Source organism: Rhinatrema bivittatum, chromosome 6 (assembly GCF_901001135.1).
Source record: "Rhinatrema bivittatum chromosome 6, aRhiBiv1.1, whole genome shotgun sequence".
Lineage (NCBI taxonomy): Eukaryota > Metazoa > Chordata > Amphibia > Gymnophiona > Rhinatrematidae > Rhinatrema > Rhinatrema bivittatum.
The window spans coordinates 101,724,354-101,750,063 of record NC_042620.1 but is presented as its reverse complement, the minus strand read 5'-3'; the positions used below and the strand labels follow the sequence as shown (position 1 = coordinate 101,750,063).

The window sequence follows — 25,710 nt, the reverse complement described above, 5'->3', positions numbered from 1 at the left end:
CAGACTAAATGTATTAATATTTGCTCCTTAATTGCTAGTACTGCTTAATGTTATTGTTTGTATGATTTTATTGTGTATGTTTTTTTGTACTCCGCTGAGATTTGTGAATCAGCAGAGTAGAAGTTTGTATAAATAAATAAATAAATAATGCGTTTCCATGTGCTTTTCTTATTTTGAGATCTTATAATGATAATAAATCATGTGTATCGTTGTAAAAGTATCTAATTGATATTTTGGTTAGAAAAATGACATCAATGTAACTTAAGATGTTTGATTTTTAATATTTGTGCTTTTCTCTTTTTTGCAGTATTTTATTATGCAAGAGGTTAAACATTAATTAAAAGGTGCAGGATGAAAAGATGGCACTGCCACAGCTTGTACCACCAGGACCTCACAGCTTCCACTACTTTACTAGAGAATCTCTTGAAGCTATTGAGAAGCGTATTGCAGAGGAAAAAGATAAGAAGCCCAAACAAGACAGCAGAGCAGAGGATGATGAAAATGGCCCAAAGCCGAACAGTGACTTGGAAGCTGGAAAATCACTGCCATTTATATATGGTGACATTCCTCCAGGAATGGTTTCAGAGCCTTTGGAGGACCTGGACCCATATTATAGTAATCAGAAAGTGAGTGTTCATTTATTTTGTTAGTAGGATACTGCAAACAGAATGTATCATGCTACCAGATTTAAAATGTTCTTGATTTCAGAGAGAATTTTTTTTATACATCGATGCAGTGTTGGAATTGTAATTTGGTTTGGGTGATTTTTACTCATCTTCATTTCAGCTCTTTTCGTTATCTGAAAATGATTTAAGAAACATTACAGAACAGAATCCAAAATATTTGAAAAATATTTTGCCAGTTACTTGTTTTGAATATAGAGTTGCCACAGAGCAGAGCCTCTGTGGCAACACTAATACCAGTGTTTCTTTGAATGAATTGGTAATTGAGGGTTTTGTACTTTCAAAATAGTTTTAAATATTGTTTGGTTTGTTTCTTTTGACTAAATAACTAGAAAGTTGGTAATGTTTATATTTAAGGGGTCATTTTGTAAAACTTTGCATAAAAATGACGGTAAATACATGCATAAGTTACACAGATCTTCAAAGTGAACATATGCGCTCATCTTCACTTTGAAAATTATCCCACCAAAACTAACTGCACAAAATTATGGCCCGGATTTTAAAAGATTTACGCGAGTAGGAGGCCTTACGCGCCAGGCCTATTTTAAAAGGCCCGACCACGCACGTAAAGCCCCGGGACATGTGTAAGTCCCGGAGCTTTGAGAAAGGGGCGGGGAGGGGTGAGGTGGTCCGGAAGTGGGGCGGGACTAGAGGCCCCCGGCACAGTGGCCATTTGCTGCTGTGCCGGGGGATCACGTGCCGGCAGGGTGCCGGCAGGCACAAGAAGTAACAAAAAAGTTTGGGGGGGCCTAGGTTAAGGCTAGGGGGCGGGAAGGTTAGGGGAAAGGGTAGGAAGGATGGATTAGGAGGTAAGGAAGTTCCCTCCCAGGCTGATTCTAAATTGGAGCGGCCTGGGAGGGAACGGGGGAAGGCTGCGGGTGTCGGTACGCGCACTAAAATTGGGGGTTAGTGCGCGCAAGGGGGTGCACTAATGTGCACCCCCTTGCGCGCACTAACCCCCAATTTTATAACGAGTGCACCTGTGCGCATGTTATAAAATTGAGTGTCCATGTGTGCGTGCCGGGTAGCGCGTGCATATGGACGTGCACGCACACATGTCTTAAAATCTACCCCTATACTTGCAAATTTATGAACAGGCAATGTTCATGGAAATTTCCATACATAATTTTGAAAATCCAGAAGTGTGTGCATCTTTGGAAATCCATCCGCTCAATCCTAGTAAACTCATGCTGATACAGGAAATCATCATATGGCATATCAGGTGGAAAATTTTATAACCATTTTTTTTCTGTGGGTAAAAGCACCAATGTATATGCCTTTCAAACTTATCCTTCCTAAGAACATAAGAACATGCCATACTGGGTCAGACCAAGGATCCATCAAGCCCAGCATCCTGTTTCCAACAGTGGCCAATCCAGGCCATAAGAACCTGGCAAGTACCCAAAAACTAAGTTTATTCCATGTTACCGTTGCTAGTAATAGCGGTGGTTATTATCTAAGTCAACTTAATTAATAGCAGGTAATGGACTTCTCCTCCAAGAACTTATCCAATCCTTTTTTAAACACAGCTATACTAACTGCACTAACCACATACTATGGCAACAAATTCCAGAGTTTAATTGTGCGTTGAGTGAAAAAGAACTTTCTCCGATTAGTTTTAAAAGTGCCCCATGCTAACTTCATGGAGTGCCCCCTAATCTTTTTTATTATCCGAAAGAGTGAAAAACTGATTCACATCTACCCGTTCTAGACCTCTCATGATTTTAAACACCTCTATTATATCCCCCCTCAGCCGTCTCTTCTCCAAGCTGATAACTCCTAACCTCTTTAGTCTTTCCTCATAGGGGAGCAGTTCCATTCCCTTTATCATTTTGGTCACCCTTCTCTGTACCTTCTCCATCGCAATTATATCTTTTTTGAGATGCGGCGACCAGAATTGTACACAGTATTCAAGGTGCGGTCTCACCATGGAGCGATACAGAGGCATTATGACATTTTCTGTTTTATTCACCATTCCCTTTCTAATAATACCCAACATTCTGTTTGCTTTTTTGACTGCTGCAGCACACTGAACCGACGATTTCAATGTGTTATCCACTATGACGCCTAGATCTCTTTCTTGGGTAGTAGCACCTAATATGGAACCTAACATTGTGAAACTATAGCATGGGTTATTTTTCCCTATATGCATCACCTTGCACTTGTCCACATTATATTTCATCTGCCATTTTGATGCCCAATTTTCCAGCCTCACAAGGTCTTCCTGCAATTTATCACAATCTGCTTGTGATTTAACTACTCTGAACAATTTTGTATCATCTGCAAATCTGATTATCTCACTCGTTGTATTTCTTTCCAGATCATTTATAAATATATTGTAAAGTAAGGGTCCCAATACAGATCCCTAAGGCACTCCATTGCCCACTCCCTTCCACTGAGAAAATTGTCCATTTAATCCTACTCTCTGTTTCCTGTCTTTTAGCCAATTTGTAATCCACGAAAGGACATCGCCACCTATCCCATGACTTTTTATTTTTCTAGAAGCCTCTCTTTTGGACACCATTTTCATGGTCAATACTTGTGACTTGTTCACAAACCAGTATGCAGCCCTGTACTTGCATTTGTGCCTACCTCTATGCTGCCATTGTTTTGTCTGTTGCCCCTAGCTCTATCACCACCCTGGGTACCATTGCTCATTTTGTTCACTACAGTTGCTGCCACCACCATTTTTTCATCCAAGACAGCCACACCACCACCGCAGCAGAGCCAAGTACTGCTGATTGCAGCCAGCATGAACTTTGTACTGTGCGCAGGACTATGAACTCACACGCTCATAATCCCCTGCAGAAGCCCTGCTTCCTCCTCCCTATTAAAATAAGAAACCCGTAGCAGGAGGAGGCAGAGCTGATGCGGGAACTGAGAGTATGTGACATCAGTCCTGCTGTGCACAGTACAAAGTTCCTGCTGGCTGCAGTCAGTGGTGCTTGGCCCATCTCATATCTCAAGAATATCACTGAAATTGTGAGTAACTAGTGATATTGTTGAGGGTTGATTTTGATTTCACTATGAAATAAAATATACTTAGGGACCTTCATTTTCAGTTTTTATTTTATTTTGCCTGGGAATTTCAATATTAGAACAAAAAGGAAATTGGGAAACATGACTTTTTGTTATGTTCGGGTTTTCGTGTGCCTTTGGGCCTCGGCCCGACCCCAGGCAAATCTAGGACCGAACCGAGGGTTGGCGGCATGTCCCAGCATGGCGGAGACAAGGTCTTACCCTCTGCCGGCCTGCATGCTCCCGGAGCCAACAAGAAGATGTTGGTAATTAAACAGTCCTCCGACCGTTCCCAGCCCTTTCGGACCTGCCGCATAGGATCGGCATGGAGCAGCAGGCCGGACACGAGACAAGGGCGGACACGAGCTGAAGCTTGGAAGATGGAAGCTCCGGTTATAGAAGTCATCTGAAACTAGTGAAGATGAGGTCTCCAGGCAAGAGAAATGTCTGGGGCAAGGATGACTCTTACGGACCTTGGGAAATCCAGATGAGACGAAAAGGAATACTTAGACGAGACAGGTGAGCACTGTTCCTCAGGGTGCCCTACACAGCCCACTACTCAGGGCGGACCCAATGGGCTGGTCACGGACCACCCTGTCCTCTACGCACCCTACTCAGCCTAAGGAGGCAGGTCATGGACCATGCAGGAGTGGGGCAGGCTCAGGAACGGAATCCAGCTGGCAGGGGCTTCAGTGACCGGAAACAGGAACCGGATGGAACGGATTTACCCTCGGAGAGGCCACCTGGAGGACTCAGAGAGCTGGAACATTGCAGGAACAGACATCAGGAAGATCAGAACGTCAAGGACCTCTAGCCATCGAGGACATCAGAACTTCAGGAACATCCGGAGAGCAGAGACGGAGGACGTTAGGAACATCAAGACATCAAAGACCTGGACAAGGACCTCAGGAAACGAAGACATGGAACAAGAACTGACGAGACATGGAGCTCCAACGAAGAACAAGAAGGACCTGACGGAGCGCTGGAAGATAGGGTCTTCCAGGAGTGAAGTAACTCCGATACAAGGCAAAGATAGAATGCAGGAGCAGCCCTTATAGAGGGCTGGCACAGGAAACAGTCTTAAGGTGGGACCCAGGGCATATCCGGCCGTGGGCCCTTTAAATCTTGAAGAGAGGCATGGCCGCGTGCCTAGGGACAGGAACAGGGAGCTGTGCAGGACCGTGGACAGCGGCCCTGCACCGACGTCAACGTAGCAGAGGCAGGGTTGGGCCGAGGAGCAGGCCCCGACGTCGGCAGCGGCTCCTGCCGCTGCAGGAGGCCCCAAGGGCAGCTCCGGCCACCAGGCAAGCTCGGGGATTGCGGCCTCCAGCTGTGAAGATGACCGGGACGGCGGCGGCGGCTCCAGCCGCGAATAGGCATGGTGGCAGGCCCGCCGTGCCAAGGAGGCAGGCCGAAGTCCGCGGCTCCTGCCATGCCGAAGAAGCAGGGCTGACTGCGGCACCGGCCGCGAGAAATGTCGGCGGCTCCGTGCCGCGATGGTGAAAGCAGCAGCAGAGGTGAGGTGCCTGCTCGCGGGGAACACCCGCGGGCAGGATTCATAACACTTTTCCACTGCTTTTTCTCCTGTGTGTTATATCAAAGTCATTTTTTCCACTGACCTTTTTTTTATAACATTGGAATTCCCATGCAAAATAAAAACAAAAATTGAAAGTGAAGATCCGTAAATATATTGCATGTGTTTACTCTCCTACATACTGTCCATTTCAGGGTAACGTATATAATTCTTTATAGCAGTCCCTCTGTTCATTTTACTTTACTTGAGTCATTATTTCTTGGCTGTAAGATTATATTAAAAAGGAGCTCTCGTGCTCAGAGTTAAAAGTAGCTAATAGATTACTCAATAAAAAAGTAGCAAGTGAATTGTAAAAATGACTTAAGACTTCTACTACTGCTTTTTATTTTTTTACCACTGCTATTACTAGCAACAGTATCATGGAATAGACTTAGTTTTTTGGGTACTTGCCAGGTTCTTAGGCCAGGATTGGCCACTGTTGGAAACAGGATGCTGGGCTTGATGGACCCTTGGTCTGACCCAGTGTGGCATGTTCTTATGTTTTTATGGTCTTGAAGGATATATAGGCATTCCTGTTCTGTTCCTGGAGTGCAGAAATGGGCTTTGGGCTTCCAGCTCAGTTGGAACCAATCTTTGTTGGACAATGTAGCCATGATCCTTCATGCAAAATGTCCCTTCTCCCCCTCCATTTTATATCTTTGTACCCCCAATTTAGTTTAGCAATTGCACCAGCAGTCATTAGCCTTGTTATGACTACTTCTAGTACCTAGTATACATTCCTCTTGCATCTAGCCACTAGCTGTCATTATTCTGCAATGACTGAAACTCCCTTTCCGTGGTGTTTATGAAAACTTCCTCCTCAGTATTGTCAACTCTGTCCTGCCCAATGAGCAAGGCCAGATTCAGCGAGAGAGAGCCTATGTCTCCCATATAGCAGTCCTTAAACTGACTGTCCAGTGCAAGAATGTCAAACCAGATAATGTTGACTTCAGTTTTTAATCTGTTTTTAATCTGTTTTTAATCTGTTTTTAATCTGTTTTTAATCTGAAGTACTATTTGCAAGAGTACTGGCTAAACAAAATGGAACAAGTATTATTTTGCATTAGGGATGTGCATGCGTCCTAATTCGGCCACCCCGAAAACGAAGCGGATTTTCCCGAAATTTCGGGAAAATTCATTTTTCGGGATTAGTGTGCCGGGGGTGGCTGAAAAAAAATCGGTGTGAACCGCGGGAAAATGAAGTTTCCTGCAGCGGGCTGATAACAAAGGCCAAACCAAAAGGTTCAGCCGAATCACATGTCTATTTTGCATGACACTATGTTAATGATATTTTTCGGAAGGGCTTGGCAGTTTCCTTCTGTTTTTTGAGCCTTCAGCTCAGTTGGAGCCATGGCTGGGATCTGATTCTCAAGCTTACTTTCACAGCTAACTGGGGATGTTTTTCCCCTTATTTTATATCCTTCCCAACTCACCTACCTCAATCATGTTTGTGACAGTCCTCACCTGGTGGCCATGCATCTCGACTCCTTCCTGGGTCTGTCAATGGTGGGCATTTAAATCCAGGCATTATGGGGCAGATTTTAAAGCCTGCGTGCGGGCGCAGATTTGTTCGCGCAACCCGGCGCGAACAAATCTACGCCCGAATTTATAACATGCGGGCGCAGCCGTGCACATGTTATAAAATCCAGGGTCAGCGCTTGCAAGGGGGTGCACAATTGTGCAACTTGCGCAAGCCGAGCCGCGCAGCCTGCCTCCATTCCCTCCGAGGCTGCTCCGAAATCGGAGGGGCCTCGGAGGGAACTTTCCTTCCGCCCCCCCCCCCCCCACACCTTCCCCTCCCTTCCCCTACCTAACCCGCCTCCCAGCCCTACCTAGAACCCCCCCTTACCTTTGTTGAAGAAGTTACGCCTGCCTCCCGACAGGCGTAACTTACGCGTGCCGGCCAATGGCCGGCCCGCGATCCTGGGCACAGCGGCAAATGGCCGCTGTGCCTGGAGGCTCAGGCCCCAGCCCGCCCCCGCCCCACCCCGGACTGCCCACACCCTGCCCCTTTTTGCAAGCCCCGGGACATATGCGCGTCCTGGGGCTTGCGTGCGCCGCCGAGCCTATGCAAAATAGGCTCGGTGCTCGCAGGGGCTTTTTTAAGGGTTATGCGCGTAACCCTTTTAAAATCCGTCCCTAAGTGTTGCTATTATGCACTGACTGGAACTTTCTCACAAAGAGGCTTTGAATGCTACCTTTGCAGCACCCTGAGCCATCAGTTGGCCTAGGGAGTGAAAAACCTGACCCTAGAATGAAAGCCAGGATCTCTGTATGCAATGCACAATACTGCCATTGAGTCCCTGGACTGGCCCGGTAAACAGGTAATGTAGTTGAATGTTTAGTATGTTTGCAAAACGACTTTTTTTTTTTTTTTTTTACTTTTAGTCATATTATGTTAAAGAAGGTAATTTTCAAACAGCCTGCATAAGAAAGTCAGCAAAAACATGTTTGCATTAAGCCAGTTTTCAAAACAAACTTATACTCATATGTCTGCTTTGAAAATGATCCCACCAAAACTGCCCATTCAAGTTACACCTACCAAAACAAATGCACAGATTTTTCCAGAAAATATACCCACAGATGTTTGAATTTTCTAAAATATGAATATAAATTCAAACCCCTTTCCCAGTTCGCCCCCAGGAATGTCTCCACTTATTCTAGGTAAGCTTACATGCGGACATGACATACTACACATAAGTTTACCCATATAGAGGGAGAGCACGTGTGTAAAAGGCCATTTTATCCTGTTTATAATGTGCATAAAACAGTTTTACCTGCAGAAGTTGAAAGTTACTTGCTATACTGATGTACTCAATGCAAATTTTAGCCACAATAAATATCTGGCAGTCATGTTTTAATGAGATGGAAAATAGTGTGACAGGTAAAAATCATTCCGTGTTATAGTTTATATTTTAAATTGTCTCTTTTATATTGCAGACGTTTATAGTATTGAATAGAGGGAAGGCAATTTTCCGCTTCAGTGCCACATCTGCCTTGTACATTTTAACTCCTTTCAATCCTCTTAGAAAAATAGCTATCAAGATTTTGGTACATTCATATCCTTTTTAAGTGGTTGGTTTAAATAAAAACAAAAATATTGCTTTTTCTTGTAAAATTGTTCTGTTGTCATTCTGTTGTAAATTGCAACATATTTTCTGGAAGGATGCTTAAAAACGTGCTGTTCTAGAAATACAGAGTCTGAATTATTGAATTCTAGCTGTTTATCTATTGTGATGATTTATCTGTGACCTGATGTACTGAGATGTACAGTTTGGGGGTAAGTTTGTAAAAGCATGCATACGAAAATTGACAAAGTGTGCATAAACCACACCAATTTTCAAAGAGGTTGATTTTAAAACGTGTGTGAGTGCACTCATACATGCGAGTAACGACATGTGAGCGAGGATACGCTAGAATGTTTAATCGTGCACGCACTTACATGCATATGTTTAAATTGCACCAACTGCACATAAGTATGTTCCTAATTTTCAGAGGTTACTGGAGCACAGCTAGCACGCATGTGCCTTTAATAGGACCATGTCGGCTTCTACTCACGTATGTTAATGAATTTTAAAACATACTTGTGCAAGGCACCTTCCTAATTTTCCAATTAGTTCACCAGTTAGTCAAGATAATATTGAGATCTTTCAGACCCATCTGGTTCTTCATCCTGCATGCTACCCAGTCGAGCTGGACCCACTCCCTTTCCTATAAGGCCTAAAACTTGAGATCTACAGACTTGCTTCTCATCAGGAGTAGCAGTAAAGTTACATGGATGTCTAGCGTACGCACGCTGTAGATTTAGTTTTTAAAATTTGGAGTTATGTGCGTAAGACTTGGCCCTGCCCTAGAACTCCTATGCCCCACCCATGCCCTGCTCCTTTTCCACCCCTTAGTCTTCACGTGCACACAGGTATATACTCGTGTATTTTGTGGCTTTTTAAAAAATCCACATTGTTCGTATGTGAGCGTTTTTGCACGAGCAACACTTTTAAAATCAACCCACAAGTGAATAAATGCATATGCTTACTTTGAAAATGATTCCACTAATATACTTTTGAAATTCCAAAAGTATGCACGTAAATCCAATCCCCTCCCTAACTCCGCCTTGGGAATGCCTCCTCTCAATCCTGGTAAACTTTAGCAGACATAGGTAGAGGGTAATTTTCAAAGGCATTTTTTAGGGTAAACTTACTCGCAAACGGTTGTGTGCAAAAGTTTAGGCATCCTGGTCAAATTGTAGTTTCAGTGAATATCTAAGTGAACAGAATCTGGTTCAACATAAGAGTCCCCTGACACAGGGCATGGTTCACACTAGCTGTCTTAAGGGGGCAGGAGAAAAATCTTGAAGAACCAGAATGCCTTTCATGTGTCTGGGGACGCCTCTGCCAAGGGATTGTTAATTCCTTGTTGCTTATTTTACCTGTTTTTGTGAAACTTTTCTTTGTTAGCCATTTGGGATATTGAGATGTTTGCATTATGATTTTTGGCTTACTCTTCATTCATTAAAAAATTATAATTGTTTTCAATGACTTTTTGCTATAAGCATTTTTGACAGACTTGTATTCTCTTCTATCTATTCCCTCTAGTAATGCACTTTCACACCGGTCGGTAGCTCTCCACTTTATCTGTTTTTGTGTTTAACTTTGTGCACTGTAACGGTTGTGTCATTGTATTGACTTCTGTTCAAATACAGATTCATTGAAACATTAAATGTGAAAAAAGTGTTAAGCTTTTGCACACAGCCTTATGTCCTATAATGTGCTTAAGTTAACCTGGAGTGACTGCATGTGTTCCTAGGGGTAGAATTAGGAAGGAGTTTGCACTTACACTTATGGATTTTCAAAAGAATACTTGCAAATTTTCCTGCACACAAATTAACAGATGTAATTGTGGGCAGGACATTTTGGTGGTATAATTTTCAAAGTGAACATATGCACATAAGCTCAATTTGAAAACTGGTGTGCATATTTGCTATTTTTCTTATGCAGGCTGTAACAAAATTACCCCCGTAATGTACAAGAACCTGATTAATAATATATTTAGAAATCATTTTGCTAGCTAATTCTGCAAAATTATTGATGATATTTAAGATATTTGCCTGATCCAATTAAAATATAAATGTATGTTTCTTCCATTGCATTATAAGACTTTCTGGCATAGATTCCTTGACTGTTGTCTACATTATTCAGCATGCTCATTATGTGCACTATTTTGACCAACTGTGCATTTATGACTTTGACTAGCCCTCCAGACTGGGCGAAGAACGTAGAGTAAGTGAACATGATCTCTATAAAATTATTCTTGCATTAGAACTTTACATTTAAAATATTTTGTTCCTTGTTGTGACTTTTCATAGCTTACAACTTTATGTACCACTGAGAATAGCTAGAATGACACTTTGTTTCAGATAGTCACAAACCATCGTTTGCAATAATATGGGTAGTCAGGACTTATGCTTTTCCCATGCCCATCCCTTCAGAAAAAAACATACAATAAAATATACATACAATATAATGGGGTCATAACAGGCTGCACCTTTATTTCCAGTAACCACCAGGAGCCCAAGCCAGATGTAAAATAACAATCAAACCACAACGTCTATCAGCCACCGACCAGCAAGATGGACATCACCAGGCTACCCAGCCTGAATGTTAATATTAACAATAAACATACTCATGGCCCCCGCCACCACCCAGCAAGAAACTGTGCATGTAGATCCCCGCCACCATCCAGCAAGGAGCCGTATGTGGAACAACTGCACCCAGTTCTCCCAGGAATTCCTGACATGACCACTGTCAAGTCAGCTAGCCGATCAGCACCAGGCAGAACTCCAGTCAGCTAGGTCTACCCATTCCCTACCCCGCTGTGACAATACAAACCATATTCAAACACAACAAGAACAAATTAGGGTTCCCTGTACGTACCAGGATCAGTCCAGACGGTGGGTTATGTCCCCCGTCCAGCAGATGGAGTCAAAGCAAACTTCGAAGGGTGCTGGCATATAAGCTGGTGCACCCTCCCTAGGTCCTCAGTATCTCTCTGACTCCAGCAGATGTGAGGAGGGGAACCCATTGCTTCCCCTAGTTAGTGGCTTCTGTTCCACATTGTGTGCGTCTTTCTATTATTCCTCTAAGGATTGGATCAAGCAGGCCTGGGTTAAAAAAAAAAAAAGAAAACCTTGGGAGTCACTCTGGGCTCCCTGCCCAGGCCTTGCAGCCCCTGTTTTGGCTTGCCATCAGGACTGTTTTTCTTTCCCAGTCCCTCTCTCTGTTCTTTTCCTTTGGGGGTAAGTTTTGCGCTGTTATTTTGTTTTGCAGCACAGTGGATTCTGTACTGAGGGGGTGGATGCTGGTGGGGCCAGTCTCTCCCCTCCTCCTCGCCGCGGTCGGTCCCCTCCCCCTCGGCCCTGCGACGCTCCATTTCCCGGGGCCGAAGCGGCACGGAGGTCCCATTTCCCCTGCCGCTCCTGAGGGGAGGGCTTGTTGAGTCGAGCTTGGGCGAGCCGAGCCCGCTCCTCCCGCGGCATGCTTCCCCGGCTTCTCTGGCCTCTGCGCCGTTGATCCGCCTCCCGGGCCCGCGCGATGCAGCGTGTTCGGTGTCCTTCCTGGGGCGGCCCCGGGCAGGGCGGATCGCGGGATGGTTCCTGCGGCAGGTGTCTCCCTGGGGGGGAGACCAGCTCTGCTCCCCCGGCAACCTCGCCGCCGCGCTCGTCGGAGCACCGCGGGCCTCAGGGGATAGCCCCGCCCCCTCCTTTGGCGGGAACGGTGGCCATTTTAGAACTGGAGGGCTGCATTGTTTCAGATGCTGAAGAGACTCAGCAGGATTTTTCTCCACGGTCGACGCCGATTCGGGACCCGGGTCCTCCCCTAGCCACCCTGGGGCCCCCCAGGAACCCCCCACTCCCTCCCCCCCCCCCCCGCTGCCAACCGGTTTTTCGGCCGACTTCGTAGTCCTAATGCATCAGACATATCTTCAGAGTCTGCAGCCGCCGGGGGGGTTATTGACGGATCCCACGCCCGCTAAGGTGCCCCGGATCGCCGGCGCGGTGGGCCCAACACCGGGAGCCGTGGGGGGGGGGGTCCCAGGGTACACCTGGCCCTACCACTGAGTGGGGTGGCTCCATCCCCGGACCCAGGGAGTGACCTGGCGTCGACGGCAGATGATGACACGCTCCTAGCAGCACACCTAGAGTGTGACGATCCGCGTGTCCTACGGATCTTTCGTAAGGAAGAATTGGCGGACCTCATTCCTCACGTCCTCCAGGAATTAGACCTCGATGCTCCCGTCGAGCCGCCGGGCCCCCCGGCTCTCTCCGTAGCCTCCTCTAGCAAAAAGGAGGACCCTGTCTTGGCAGGACTGCGTCCCTTGGCACGGACCTTCCCAATCCATGATTCGTTTCTCCAGCTACTGGTGAGAGAGTGGGACACGCCGGAGGCATCTCTCCGGGTCGGCAGGGCAATGGACAAGCTCTATCCTCTCCCTGGAGACTTTCTGGATCTCCTTAAGGTCCCCAAGGTTGACTCAGCGGTCTCCGCCGTCACGAAGAGAACCACGATTCCGGTAACGGGGGGCACAGCCCTCCGGGATCTACAGGACAGAAAACTGGAGGTCTGCCTCAAGATTTTTGAGGTCTCGGCGCTGGGGGTTCGCGCAGCCATCTGCGGCTCTCTTACTCAGAGAGTCGGTCTTCGGTGGGTACAGCAGCTCCTCACTTCTCAACAATTGCCACTGGAGGAAGCTGCTCAAGCGGATCGTTTGGAAGCCGTCATTGCTTACGGGGCAGATGCCCTTCATGATTTGCTGCGGGTCCTAGCAAGAACTATGGTATCGGCGGTGTCCGCCAGGCGTCTGTTGTGGCTACGAAATTGGGCGGCGGACGCCTCGTCCAAATCTAGCCTGGGGGCCCTGCCCTTCAAGGGCAGGTTTCTCTTCGGCGAAGATCTCGACTAGATCATCAAATCCCTGGGGGGAAATTTGGTCCATTGGTTCCCCGAGGACCGTCAGCGATCATATCGTCCGTCTTCTTCCGCTTCCAGGAACCGTTCCCGCGCCCAACGTCGATTTCGGGGCTCCAGGCAGCAAGGCCCTAGGACTCCCTCTGCCAGGTCATAATCGTGGCCCCGGCCCTTTCATGGCCGCAGATCGCCCAGGGACTCTCCGGTGCAGGGAGCCTCTGGCAAGCCTCCCCAAGGATGCCAGGCCAGCCCACTCCTCTCTACCTCGGATTGGAGGGCGCATCGCCTTGTTCTACGAGGAGTGGGCCAACATCACCACGGACCAGTGAGTCCTGGATATTCTAAGGCACGGCTACGCATTGGAATTTGTGCGGCTTCCCAAAGACAGGTTCATCTTCTCACCCTGTGGGTCAAGTCCCAAGCGCCTGGGGGTACGGCGCACGCTGGACAGACTTCTGGACCTCGGAGCCATCTCGCCCGTCCCCTCCGGAAAGGTGGGCTTGGGGCATTATTCGATTTACTTCGTGGTGCCCAAAAAGGACGGCTCCTTTCGTCCCATCCTAGACCTCAAGGAAGTCAACAAGGTGCTACGGATATCCCGGTTCCGCATGGAAACTCTCCGCTCAGTCATTGCGGCGGTGCATCAGGGGGAGTTCCTAGCCTCCCTGGACCTGACGGAGGCCTATCTGCACATTCCTATCCTACCGGCCCATCGCATGTTCCTTCGCTTCAAGATTCTGAGTCAACACTTTCAGTTCCAGGCCCTACCCTTTGGTCTGGCGACCGCGTCCAGAACTTTCACCAAGGTCATGGTGGTAGTGGCAGCCGCACTACGTCGAGAAGGGATCCTGGTCCACCCTTACCTGGACGATTGGCTCATTTGGGCAAAGACCTTCTTGCAGGGGCAGGCGGTGGTCGACAGGGTAGTGTGCTTCCTCCAGTCCCTCGGCTGGGTGGTCAACTTCAGCAAGATCAGTCTACTTCTGTCTCAACAACTGGACTTCCTCAGGGCACGCTTCGACAAGGCCCAGGGCAAGGTCTTCCTCCGCCCAGACAAGGCCCAAGCACTGCAAGATCAAATCCTTCGTTTTGCGTCTCTTCCGGACCACACAGCGTGGTTTTACCTTCAAATCCTAGGATCTATGGCTTTCGCAATCGATCTAGTACCGTGGGCCTTTGCGCACCTGAGACCTCTGCAAATGGCCCTGCTCTCGCGGTGGAAGCCAGTCTCTCGGGATTACCAGGCGGTACTCCCTCTTCCCCGGACCACCAGGAACAGCCTGCGGTGGTGGCTGGACCCAAGGAACTTGGCTCAAGGTTGTCCTCTGGAGACACCGGATTGGGTGGTGGTCACTACCGATGCCAGTCTGACCGGTTGGGGGGCGGTTTGTCACCGAAGTTCGGCCCAGGGTCAGTGGACAAAGGAACAGGCAACCTGGCCGATCAATCGCCTGGAGACCAGAGCGGTGCGTCTGGTGCTCATACATTTCTTGCCCCTGCTACGACGCCGGGCGGTGTGTCCTCTCGGACAATGCGACCACGGTGGCCTACATCAACCGGCAAGGAGGCACCAGGAGCCGTCAAGTGGCCCTCGAAGCTGCACGACTGATGGCCTGGGCGGAACTTTTCCTCGACCGCCTGGGGGCCTCACACATCGCCGGGGTAGACAACATTCAAGCGGACTATTTGAGTCGTCAGATGTTGGACCCCGGAGAATGGGCCCTCTCCAACGAAGCGATGTTTCTCATTACACGGCGCTGGGGGACGCCCTCAATAGATCTCATGGCAACGTCCTCCAACGCGAAAGCTCCCCGGTTCTTCAGTCGAAGAAGGGAACACGGCGCAGAAGGGGTGGACGCCCTGGTTCTCCCCTGGCCGCCCCGGCTCCTGCTGTATGTCTTCCCTCCGTGGCCTCTGGTTGGCAAGGTCCTACGGAGGATAGAGACCCACCAAGGAGCAGTAATTATCCCAGGACAAGCAGGATGCTAGTCCTCACATATGGGTGACGTCACTGAACGGAGCCCAGGCGGGAAAGCTTTCTGTCAAAGTTTCTAGAAATTTTTGACTGGCCCTGTGAGGCCACTGAGCATGCCCAGCATGCTATGATATTCTCTGCCACAGGTGTCTCTCTTCAGTCTTCACTTTTCCGCGCTGCCATTCGCACCGCGGACTGATAGCCCTTAGTCGGGAATCTCTTTTTTGACTGAAAAGTCAGTTTTCTCTAAATATTCTCTGTCACGGGGAAGTCTCTGCCTCGCCGGCTGGTGAGTACTGTCTTGTAATAATTTTCGGCTGAAAATGTTTTACAAACACACGTTCGTTTCATCGACGGCCGTCGATCGAAAATGGCGACCGGTTTCAAAAAATGTCCGGTATGTAACCGAAATATGTCCATCACTGATCCGCATTTGGAATGTGTACTGTGCCTCGGGGAACAACACGACGTCAGCACATGTACCAAATGCGCAGAAATGACAGTTAAGGGAAGAAAAGCCAGACAAGAGAAGATGGAACACCTTTTTTCTCTTCAGCTAATCCCTTCTTCCTCAAAAGCACCGAGGTCGTCTCCGGCAGGAGCAACAAAGAAAGTTTTACTGAAAAAACCGCGTCCGGATGGCTCCGGTGATCATCCGTCCTTGCCATCATCTGTGATCTCCACTAAGTCGACAGACTGTTCAAAAGCCAAACATCGCCATCGACATCGATCATGGTCCGCATCGGTGTCCCAGGACGAATCGATGCCAAAGCGGCCTAAACATCAAGATACATCGGTGGTTGGGCCTTCACAGTCACCAATACCTACGACGTCATCTATGGACATCGCGGCACCGCCACTGCGCACACCATCGGTGTCTTCACAGCCAGAATTGTCTACACTTATTAGACAAGCTGTCCTACAAGCTCTACAGGAGCAACAAATACCGACAGGCCTGTCGATGCCGACCTCTGGGTCGATGCCGATACCCTCGATATCGATGCCGATACCCTCATTATCGATGCCGATGCCGCCAGCATCGATGCCGATGCCCCCCGCATCGATGCCGATGACTTTAACATCGATGCCGATAACTCTCTCATCGATGCCGATACCTACATCCTCGGTATCAATGCCGATGTTTTTTCCTACAACATCGATGCCGGTGATAACACCGATGACTACAATATCTTTCATTTCAAGATCCTTGACGGGATTCATCACCACAACACCAAGGCTCTAAACACAATCCACATCGATGTTATTTCAAATTCCATCGATGATTCCATCGACAGCATCCCTACCACCACCAGATCAGCCTACAGAAATACAAGATGAGGCTTTTTACCGTCACCTTCTACAAAGGTACCAGACTGTCATCGACAAATTACCGCCTATCACCCCAAGAACATCTGCAGAAACTTTCATCGATGATCCTCAACCTGGGCCTTCCGGACTTCATATCCCACCAGCACCAACAACCCAGTCAACTTATAGGGAAGATTCAGAAGACTCCTGGGATGATGAACCCTCTCAATTTTCTTCAGAGGAGTTCATGTCTAACCCTTCTTCCCCTGACAGAAGGAAGAAGTCACCCCCAGAAGATCTTTCCTTCTCATCATTCATACAAACTATGTCTGATTCCATTCCATTTAAGTTGACTGCCGAGGAAGACACAAGAGCACAAACGCTTGAAGTGTTACAGTTCGTGGATCCACCCAAACAGGTATTAGCAGTACCTGTACACGAAGTCTTGCTGGATCTTCAGAAGAGAATCTGGGAACACCCAGCTTCAATCCCTGCAGTAAACAAGAGAGTGGAAACCACCTACATTGTTCAGCCAGCTCCAGGGTACCAAAAACAGCAATTGCCACACCAGTCTGTTGTGGTAGAATCAGCACAGAAAAAATCTAAGCGTGTGCGCCCACATTCCTCCATCCCACCAGGCAGGGACCACAGGTTCCTGGACACAATGGGTAAGAAAATTTACCAGAGTTCCATGCTGAGTACAAAAATATCTGCATATCAGCTCTACATAACTCAACACCAGAGAAATCTCTGGAAAGAGATGGAACAGTACATCACTTCCTTACCCACACAATTTCAAGAGCCTGTTCAAGCAATCATATCGAAAGGTCTTGAAGCAGGGAAACACGAAGTAAGAGCAGTGTATGATAACTTTGAAACTGCTTCAAGAACAGCAGCAGCAGGAATCACTGCTCGCCGGTGGGCCTGGCTCAAAGCATCTGACCTCAGGCTTGAGGTTCAAGATAAGCTTGTAGACCTTCCCTGTCTTGGGGACAATCTCTTTGGAGATAAAATTCAAGAGGCGGTACAACAGCTGAAAGATCACACGGAGACCCTTAAACAACTGTCTCAAACCCCTCAAGAACCTGCAAACCAAACTTCTCGTCGTCCTCCACGTAGAGATGTAAGACGCTCTTATTACAGGCCTCGCAGGTATTATCAACAAGCAAATAGGGGTAGATCTACCAGGCCAACACAACGATCCCAAGCCAGACAACCCAGACCGGCTCGTCCACAAGCTCCTGCACAAACAGGGCCTGCAACAGGCTTTTGAGAATTACACCAGAGGACAAATTCTACCTTGCAATCCCAAGCCAAATCTTCCAGTGGGAGGCAGAATATCCCTCTTTCACACAAATTGGCAAAACATAACCTCAGATCAATGGGTTCTTTCCATAGTCGCCCGAGGTTACAAACTAAATTTCACTTCCATTCCTCCAGAATGTCCACCAACATTCTGCCAACAACAAAACTCTCAACTTCATCAATTACAAAAAGAATTATCCACCCTTCTGAGATCCAAGGCCATTCAACCAGTGCCCCGGTCACAGAAAGGCAGAGGATTCTACTCCAGATATTTCCTCATTCCAAAGAAAACCGGAGGCCTACGTCCTATCCTAGACCTCAGAAATCTCAACAAATTTCTAAAGAGAGAAAAATTCAGAATGGTTTCTCTAGGCACCATACTTCCACTTCTTCAAGCAAGGGACTGGCTTTGTTCTCTGGATCTTCAAGATGCTTATGCTCACATTCCAATATACCCTCCTCATCGCAAGTACCTGCGCTTCATGGTACTCCATCAACATTACCAATATAGAGTTCTACCATTTGGACTAGCGTCTGCTCCAAGAGTCTTCACCAAATGTCTAGCAGTAATAGCAGGACACTTGCACAAAGAAGGTGTCCATGTTTTTCCATATCTAGACGACTGGCTCATAAAGAGTCCATCTCAAAAAGGAGCAATAACTTCTCTCAACAGGACAATTGCTCTACTTCACTCCATGGGGTTTCTCATCAATTATCAAAAATCCCATCTTACTCCAACTCATCTACTTCAATTCATAGGAGCAGAGTTGAACACAGATCTAGCAAAGGCACTTCTACCTATGGATCGAGCAGAGGCCCTCATTCTACTAGCAAAGTCCATTTCCTTAATGACACAAACCATAGCTCATCAGTTTCTCATACTGCTAGGTCACATGGCCTCCACAGTTCATGTTACTCCTATGGCACGGCTAGCCATGCGAGTTACCCAATGGACTTTAAGGTCACAATGGATTCAAGCCATTCAACCACTTCATTATCCAATTCAAGTGATCCACCAACTGAGATCATCTCTACTTTGGTGGACCAACAAAGACAACCTGTGCAAAGGCCTACCTTTCCAACAACCAGTCCCACAGATAACTTTAACTACAGATGCATCCACCTTGGGATGGGGAGCTCATATAGACAATCTCCACACTCAAGGGACTTGGACAAAACTCGAAGCGACATATCAAATCAATTTTCTGGAGCTTCGAGCGATACGTTATGCACTGCATGCATTCCAGGACTGCCTTTCCCACAAGACTGTTCTCATCCAAACAGACAACACAGTAGCCATGTGGTACATCAACAAACAGGGAGGTACGGGCTCGTATCTCCTTTGTCAAGAAGCTGCACAAATTTGGGGCTGGGCCCTGAATCATTCAATGTTCCTACGAGCCACTTATCTGACAGGCATACACAACGTAGTAGCGGATCGACTCAGTCGTCAATTCCAGCCACACGAATGGTCCCTGGATACTGCAGTAGCAACCAGGATATTTCAGCGTTGGGGTCAACCAACAATAGACCTCTTTGCTTCACATCTGAATCACAAAGTGGACAAATTCTGTTCTCTACACAAACAGAACCATCAACCAGCCAAGGACGCTTTTGCTCGCCCTTGGAACTCAGGCCTACTATATGCGTATCCTCCAATACCGCTTATAACCAAAACTCTAGTAAAGCTACAGCAAGACAAAGGGACCATGATACTCATAGCCCCACATTGGCCTCGACAAATATGGTTTCCCACACTCCTAGACCTCTCAGTCAGGGATCCCACTCTCATAACTCAGGACCAGGGCTGGTTGCGCCATCCCAACCTTCAGTCCCTATCCCTGACAGCATGGATGTTGAAAGCTTAATATTACAACCACTCAATCTTTCATCCCATATATCTCAAGTGCTTATAGCTTCACGTAAACCTTCCACAAGAAAGAACTATTCTTCTAAATGGAAGAGATTCACTTTCTGGTGCTCAGCAAAAGATATAAATCCTTTCACTTGCCCCACAGCTTTTCTACTGGAATACTTATACCATCTGTTGGACTCTGGTCTTCAGACTTCATCTGTAAGAGTACATTTAAGTGCAATCTCTGCTTACCATAACAAGATAGGAGATGCACCTATTTCCACACAACCTCTCGTAAATAGATTTATGAGAGGTTTAACTCACTTGAAACCACCAATTCGAAAACCTGTCCCAAGCTGGGATCTGAATTTGGTTCTAACAAGACTCATGCGTTCTCCTTTCGAACCCATCGACTCTTGTAATCTTAAATTTCTCACATGGAAGACTATCTTCCTCATAGCCATTACCTCAGCTAGAAGGGTTAGTGAGTTACAAGCACTTGTCACATACGAACCTTATACAAAGTTCCTACATGACAGAGTGGTTCTCCATACACACCCAAAATTCCTTCCCAAAGTAGTTACGGAATTCCACTTGAATCAATCTATAAATTTACCTACTTTCTTTCCAAGGCCTCATTCCCATCCAGGAGAAACAGCCTTACACACCCTGGACTGCAAGCGTACACTTGCTTTCTATTTAAACCGTACTGCAGTCCACAGAAAATCCACTCAGCTTTTTGTTTCTTATGACCCAAACAAACCGGGTAAAGCAGTGGGTAAACATACCCTATCCAATTGGATAGCAGATTGCATAGAGTTCTGCTATGAACAAGCAGGCCTCCCTCTTCAAGGGCGAGTAAAGGCACATTCAGTAAGAGCAATGTCAACATCAGTAGCACATTTTCGTTCAGTGCCAATTCTAGACATCTGCAAAGCAGCAACATGGAGTTCTCTTCACACTTTTGCAGCTCATTACTGCTTAGACAAAGAAGGACGACAAGATTCAGCCTATGGACAATCTGTCTTAAAGAACTTGTTTCCAGTTTAATCCCAACTCCTTCGACATCCAGTGTTCTCTCATCTTCGGCTGACTCATTTCAACAGCAATACTACACTGTTGCCTCAATACAAAATGACTCAGCCTCTAGCTTGCTATTCACCCATATGTGAGGACTAGCATCCTGCTTGTCCTGGGATAAAGCAAAATTGCTTACCTTGTAATAGGTGTTATCCCAGGACAGCAGGATGTAGTCCTCACAGAACCCACCCGCCACCCCGCGGAGTTGGGCCTCATACATTTATTATTTTATTTTTGCTAACGCTTTATGCTATATAACAGACTGAAGAGAGACACCTGTGGCAGAGAATATCATAGCATGCTTGGCATGCTCAGTGGCCTCACAGGGCCAGTCAAAAGTTTCTAGAAACTTTGACAGAAAGCTTTCCCGCCTGGGCTCCGTTCAGTGACGTCACCCATATGTGAGGACTACATCCTGCTGTCCTGGGATAACAATTATTACAAGGTAAGCAATTTTGCTTTCTAGTGGCTCCAGAATGGCTGCGGCGGCCATGGTTCGCAGACCTGCTCAACATTGTGGTGGACGGTCCCCTTCAGCTCTCGCACCTGCCTCGGCTGCTTCGTCAGGGGCCGGTATTTTCGGACCAGGCGGAACACTTCTGTCTTGCGGCCTGGCTTTTGAGAGGCAGAGTCTCCTGCACAAGGGCTACGCAGTCCCCGTTGTAGACACCCTCCTCAAAGCGTGTAAGACCTCGACATCGGTCGCTTATGTGCGGGTGTGGAAGGTGTTTGAGGGCTGGTGTTCCGGACACGGTGCTTACGCGACCACGGCCTCGCTACAGCAGACCCTGGCGTTCCTCCAGGAGGGTTTGGAGAAAGGTCTCTCCTACAATTCTCTGCGTGTACAAGTTTCGGCGCTGGCTTCCCTAGCGCGCACCACGGGAAGGCCAGATCCATCTTCTCACCCAGACATTTCGAGGTTCCTCAAGGGGGTCAAGCACCTGCGGCCGCCGGTGCGTCTCCCTTATCCCTCCTGGAATCTCAATCTGGTTCTTCGGGCCCTAGTGGGGCCTCCCTTCGAACCGCTACGTCAGGCCTCTCTCAAGGACGTCACTCTGAAAGCGGTATTCCTGGTGGCCATAGCATCGGCGAGGCGCATCTCTGAGCTTCAGGCGCTCTCTTGTAGGGAGCCCTTCCTGCGTTTCACGGACTCGGTAGTCTCCATTCGGACAGTTCCTTCGTTCCTGCCTAAGGTGGTCTCGTCGTTTCACTTGAACCAGGCGGTGGAGCTACCAGCATTCCCGTCGGATGCCCCCAAGTCGCTCCGGCGCCTAGACGTAAAGCGCATTCTCCCACACTACCTGGAGGTGACCAACGAATTCCGGGCATCCGATCATCTCTTCGTGCTCTGGTCCGGGAATAAAAGAGGTCATCAAGCGTCAAAGATACTATAGCTAGATGGCTCAAGGAAGCGGTGGTCTCTGCGTACATAGGCACCGGTAGGGATCCTCCGGCAGGGATGAAGGCTCATTCCTTGCGCACCCAGGCCACGTCCTGGGCGGAGTCTCAACATGTCTCCCTTCAGGAAATCTGTCGAGCAGCGACTTGGAAGTCTCTGCACACGTTCTTGAAACATTACCGGCTACACTTGCCGGTATCTGATTCCGGTTCCTTTGGGGACAGGGTAATTCGAGCAGGGTCTTTAGGGACCCACCCAGTTTAGGGAAGCTTTGGTACATCCCACCGTCTGGACTGATCCTGGTACGTACAGGGAAAAGAAAATTATTCCTTACCTGCTAATTTTCGTTCCTGTAGTACTAAGGATCAGTCCAGACGCCCACCCTGGTCTTACTGGGACATAGGGGGACACCTGCTCGTATATTTCCTCTCCTGTCCTACGATTCCTTCGGTTCTGTTGTTCGTTTATTCTTACCACTTTGACAGTTCTCTTTGCAAGTTGCATTGTTTTTACATTTCTACGGTTTCAATTGCGAATGTGCTTGATCCATCCTTCTCTGTCTGTCATGTGCTCTGTCTTGGCTTTGATATTCTCGATACTGAGGACCTAGGGAGGGTGCACCAGCTTATATGCCAACACCCTTCGAAGTTTGCTCTGACTCCATCTGCTGGACGGGGGACATAACCCACCGTCTGGACTGATCCTTAGTACTACAGGAACGAAAATTAGCAGGTAAGGAATAATTTTCTTATGGGCGGGTGGGATGCAGCTGCAGCAATTATAGCAGGGCTAGTGTCACTTGCACTGCTGTGCCTGACGCCCAAAATAACCCAAACTCCTCCCACTACTCGACTATCCCGGCCCAAGGGAACCAATCCATTCCCAGCTTTTACTGTGGTTTGAATCTGTTTTGAATTTCAAGGAGAAAGCCATAACTACAGATTATTGGGACCAGCAAAGATAAAATTTAATTTATCTTTATTTTAGAGGGTTTCTTGGTTATATTTTTCTGTTTTCTTTGTAGTGTTAGCCTTAAATCTATATTTTCCTAGATATTGATATTGCTGCATTAAATTGCTTTGTGCTTGTTTAAGCAAACCCCCCCCCCCCCCAAAAAAAAAGGGATTGTTCTATTCATCTTTGGGCAGGTGACTCATAGTGCATTGCAAGGAGCAATCAAGTCTTCATTCTGCCTTGAACTTCAAGGAGACAGCCATAACCATGGAAAACGCTCAAATACTCTCAATCATCACGCTCTCCAGACAGAATCTCAGATTTAGCAAATCAAAATCATACCATAAACCGAGAATTCTCACCCCCATTCCTTTAATTACTAATTCAACAATCCTGGGTTATCAATGTTATCAGTAATACCAGTCAATGCCCAATGTCTTGTTAAAAAAATGCCAGTCTTTACAGATCTTTTACTAGAAAAGAATCCTGCCTTTTGTGAAGTAACAGAAACATGGTTCAAAAAATCAGATACTGTGCTAATAAATCAATTGCCAAAAAATGTATATGACATCTACTCCGTCCCCAGAATTAACAAAAGGTGCAGAGGCTTAATGATGTTGATAAAAAAGGAATTTAAACTAGCCCTTCAACCAGTGGACATTCCCACCCATTTTGAAATTACTTAACTAAAATCAAATCATTTATAAATTTGTTTAATTTATGCCCCCCTGGGATTATTAGATGTTAATGTCTCTCCATTAATTGAATTTATTGTGAATAATATAAACATAGATCTCCCTGCAGTTATACTTGGAGACTTTAACTTGCATGTGGATGCGGTCCCTTTATCCTCCAACTGTGAAGCATTCTTATCCGCCTTGTATGCTATAGGTTTTCAGCAAATCATAAATCTTCCAACTCATAGGCCTGGTCACACACTGGATCTTATATTCATCAATTCTCAAGTAGAAACTCCATTTACTCCCACATCTTATCAATTCCCTGGTCAGACCACTGGTTAATCTCTACAAATCTCAAGATACTTCATCCAAATGCGAAATACCTTCTACCTTGAACTTAGATTGTAAGCCCTCTGGGGTTAGGGAAAATACTACAGTACCTGAATATAATCCGCTTTGAAGTGCTGAAAAAGTGTGAAAAGAGGAATATAAAATAAATAAAAATAATAATTATAGAATACAGGATACCATGTCATTTAGACGAACTAATAGAACCACTAATAGAACTCATACCAAAGGCTTTGGAAAACCTAGACTTGTCCAATATTGTAAATGCCACAAACTCCTGGAATTTACTTACAAAAAATGTAGCCGACACTTGCTGTCCTATAATTAAAAAAGAAATAAAAGATAATAATAAACACAGATCCCCCTGGTATACCCCTGAGCTTAAATCAATGAAGCGTTCCCTAAGGAACGCAGAAAAGAAATGGCGAAAGAACCCTACCACTATAACATTAAGTAAATACAGGATCTTGCTACTAAATATAAAGCTAGTATAAATAAGTTTAAAAGAGATTATTATGCATATAAACTCCACAACTACCAATATAATCCGAGAGCACTATTCTCATACATAGCTGATCTAACCAACTCCTCATTTAATTCAATTTCACATAATATCTCTGAAAGAAAGTGTGATGAGATCGCAAATTTGTTCAGAGACAAAACTCTCAACTTGCTAAAAAATATACGTTTTCAGGAATCCAGTCAGATATGGTCAGCATTTGATAATATTTCTTTAACTGAGATTGAGTGCATCATAAAAAATATGAACCCTGCTAGCCACCCTCTGGACGTCATTTCTATCAAATTATTAAAGACAATACCCAATCTAATTGCCAAACCCATATCTGATATTATTAACCTTTCATTAAACCAAGGTTCTTTTCTGTATATCCTTAAATGTGCCATAGTGAAACCAATCCTGAAAAAATCTCAAACTAACAATTTTAGACCTATCTCCAACCTACCTTTCCTCTCTAAAATCCTAGAAAAAGTGGTCAATAAACAGCTTACAGAACATTTAGAAACGCACAATATACTTTACCCCTCTCAGTTTGGATTCCGAAAATTCTATAGCACAGAAACTCTCCTGGTCTCCCTTCAGGACACTGTCCTGAGAGGTTTAGACAATGGACAAACCTATCTGTTAGTTATGCTTGACATATCTGAGCTTTTGATACGGTTAATCACAACACCTTACTTGACAGACTAAGAGAAATAGGTTTAAATGATATTACACTTCAGTGGTTCAAATCTTATCTGGCTAATAGATCATATAAAGTAAAAATAAATGACAAGGAATCAGATCAAATTAATTTACTTCATGGTGTCCCTCAGGGATCTTCACTGTCCGCCACACTTTTTAATATTTATATGCTTCCTGTTGCGCTGGGAGGTGGACCCTTGGCCTAGTGCAGGATTGGTAGGCTCCCTGGTCGGACCCAGAGAGCGCCTGCCACTAGGAGTCAGAGCACAAGAGGAGACAGAGGCTAGTTGGAGCTTCGCCACTAGCAATCCGGGGTTCCCTCGGTTTGAGCCCTTGGGTACCCGGGCTGCCTGGTCAGGTGGGCCTC

At 46.6% G+C, this 25,710-nt stretch overlaps 1 protein-coding gene across 9 annotated transcripts in view; it reads left to right on the top strand.

Moving 5' to 3' along the window:
• Positions 1-359: 359 nt before the first annotated feature.
• The window catches only part of LOC115093628 (sodium channel protein type 2 subunit alpha-like), a 523,144-nt gene continuing 497,793 nt past the window's right edge, over positions 360-25,710 (top strand). For all 9 annotated transcript variants that reach the window (XM_029605666.1, XM_029605660.1, XM_029605661.1 and 6 more), the window contains exons 1-3: positions 360-626; positions 8,215-8,333; positions 10,461-10,550. In XM_029605666.1, coding sequence (XP_029461526.1) covers positions 360-626; positions 8,215-8,333; positions 10,461-10,550 — 476 coding nt within the window. The remainder of the gene's footprint in view (positions 627-8,214; positions 8,334-10,460; positions 10,551-25,710) is intronic.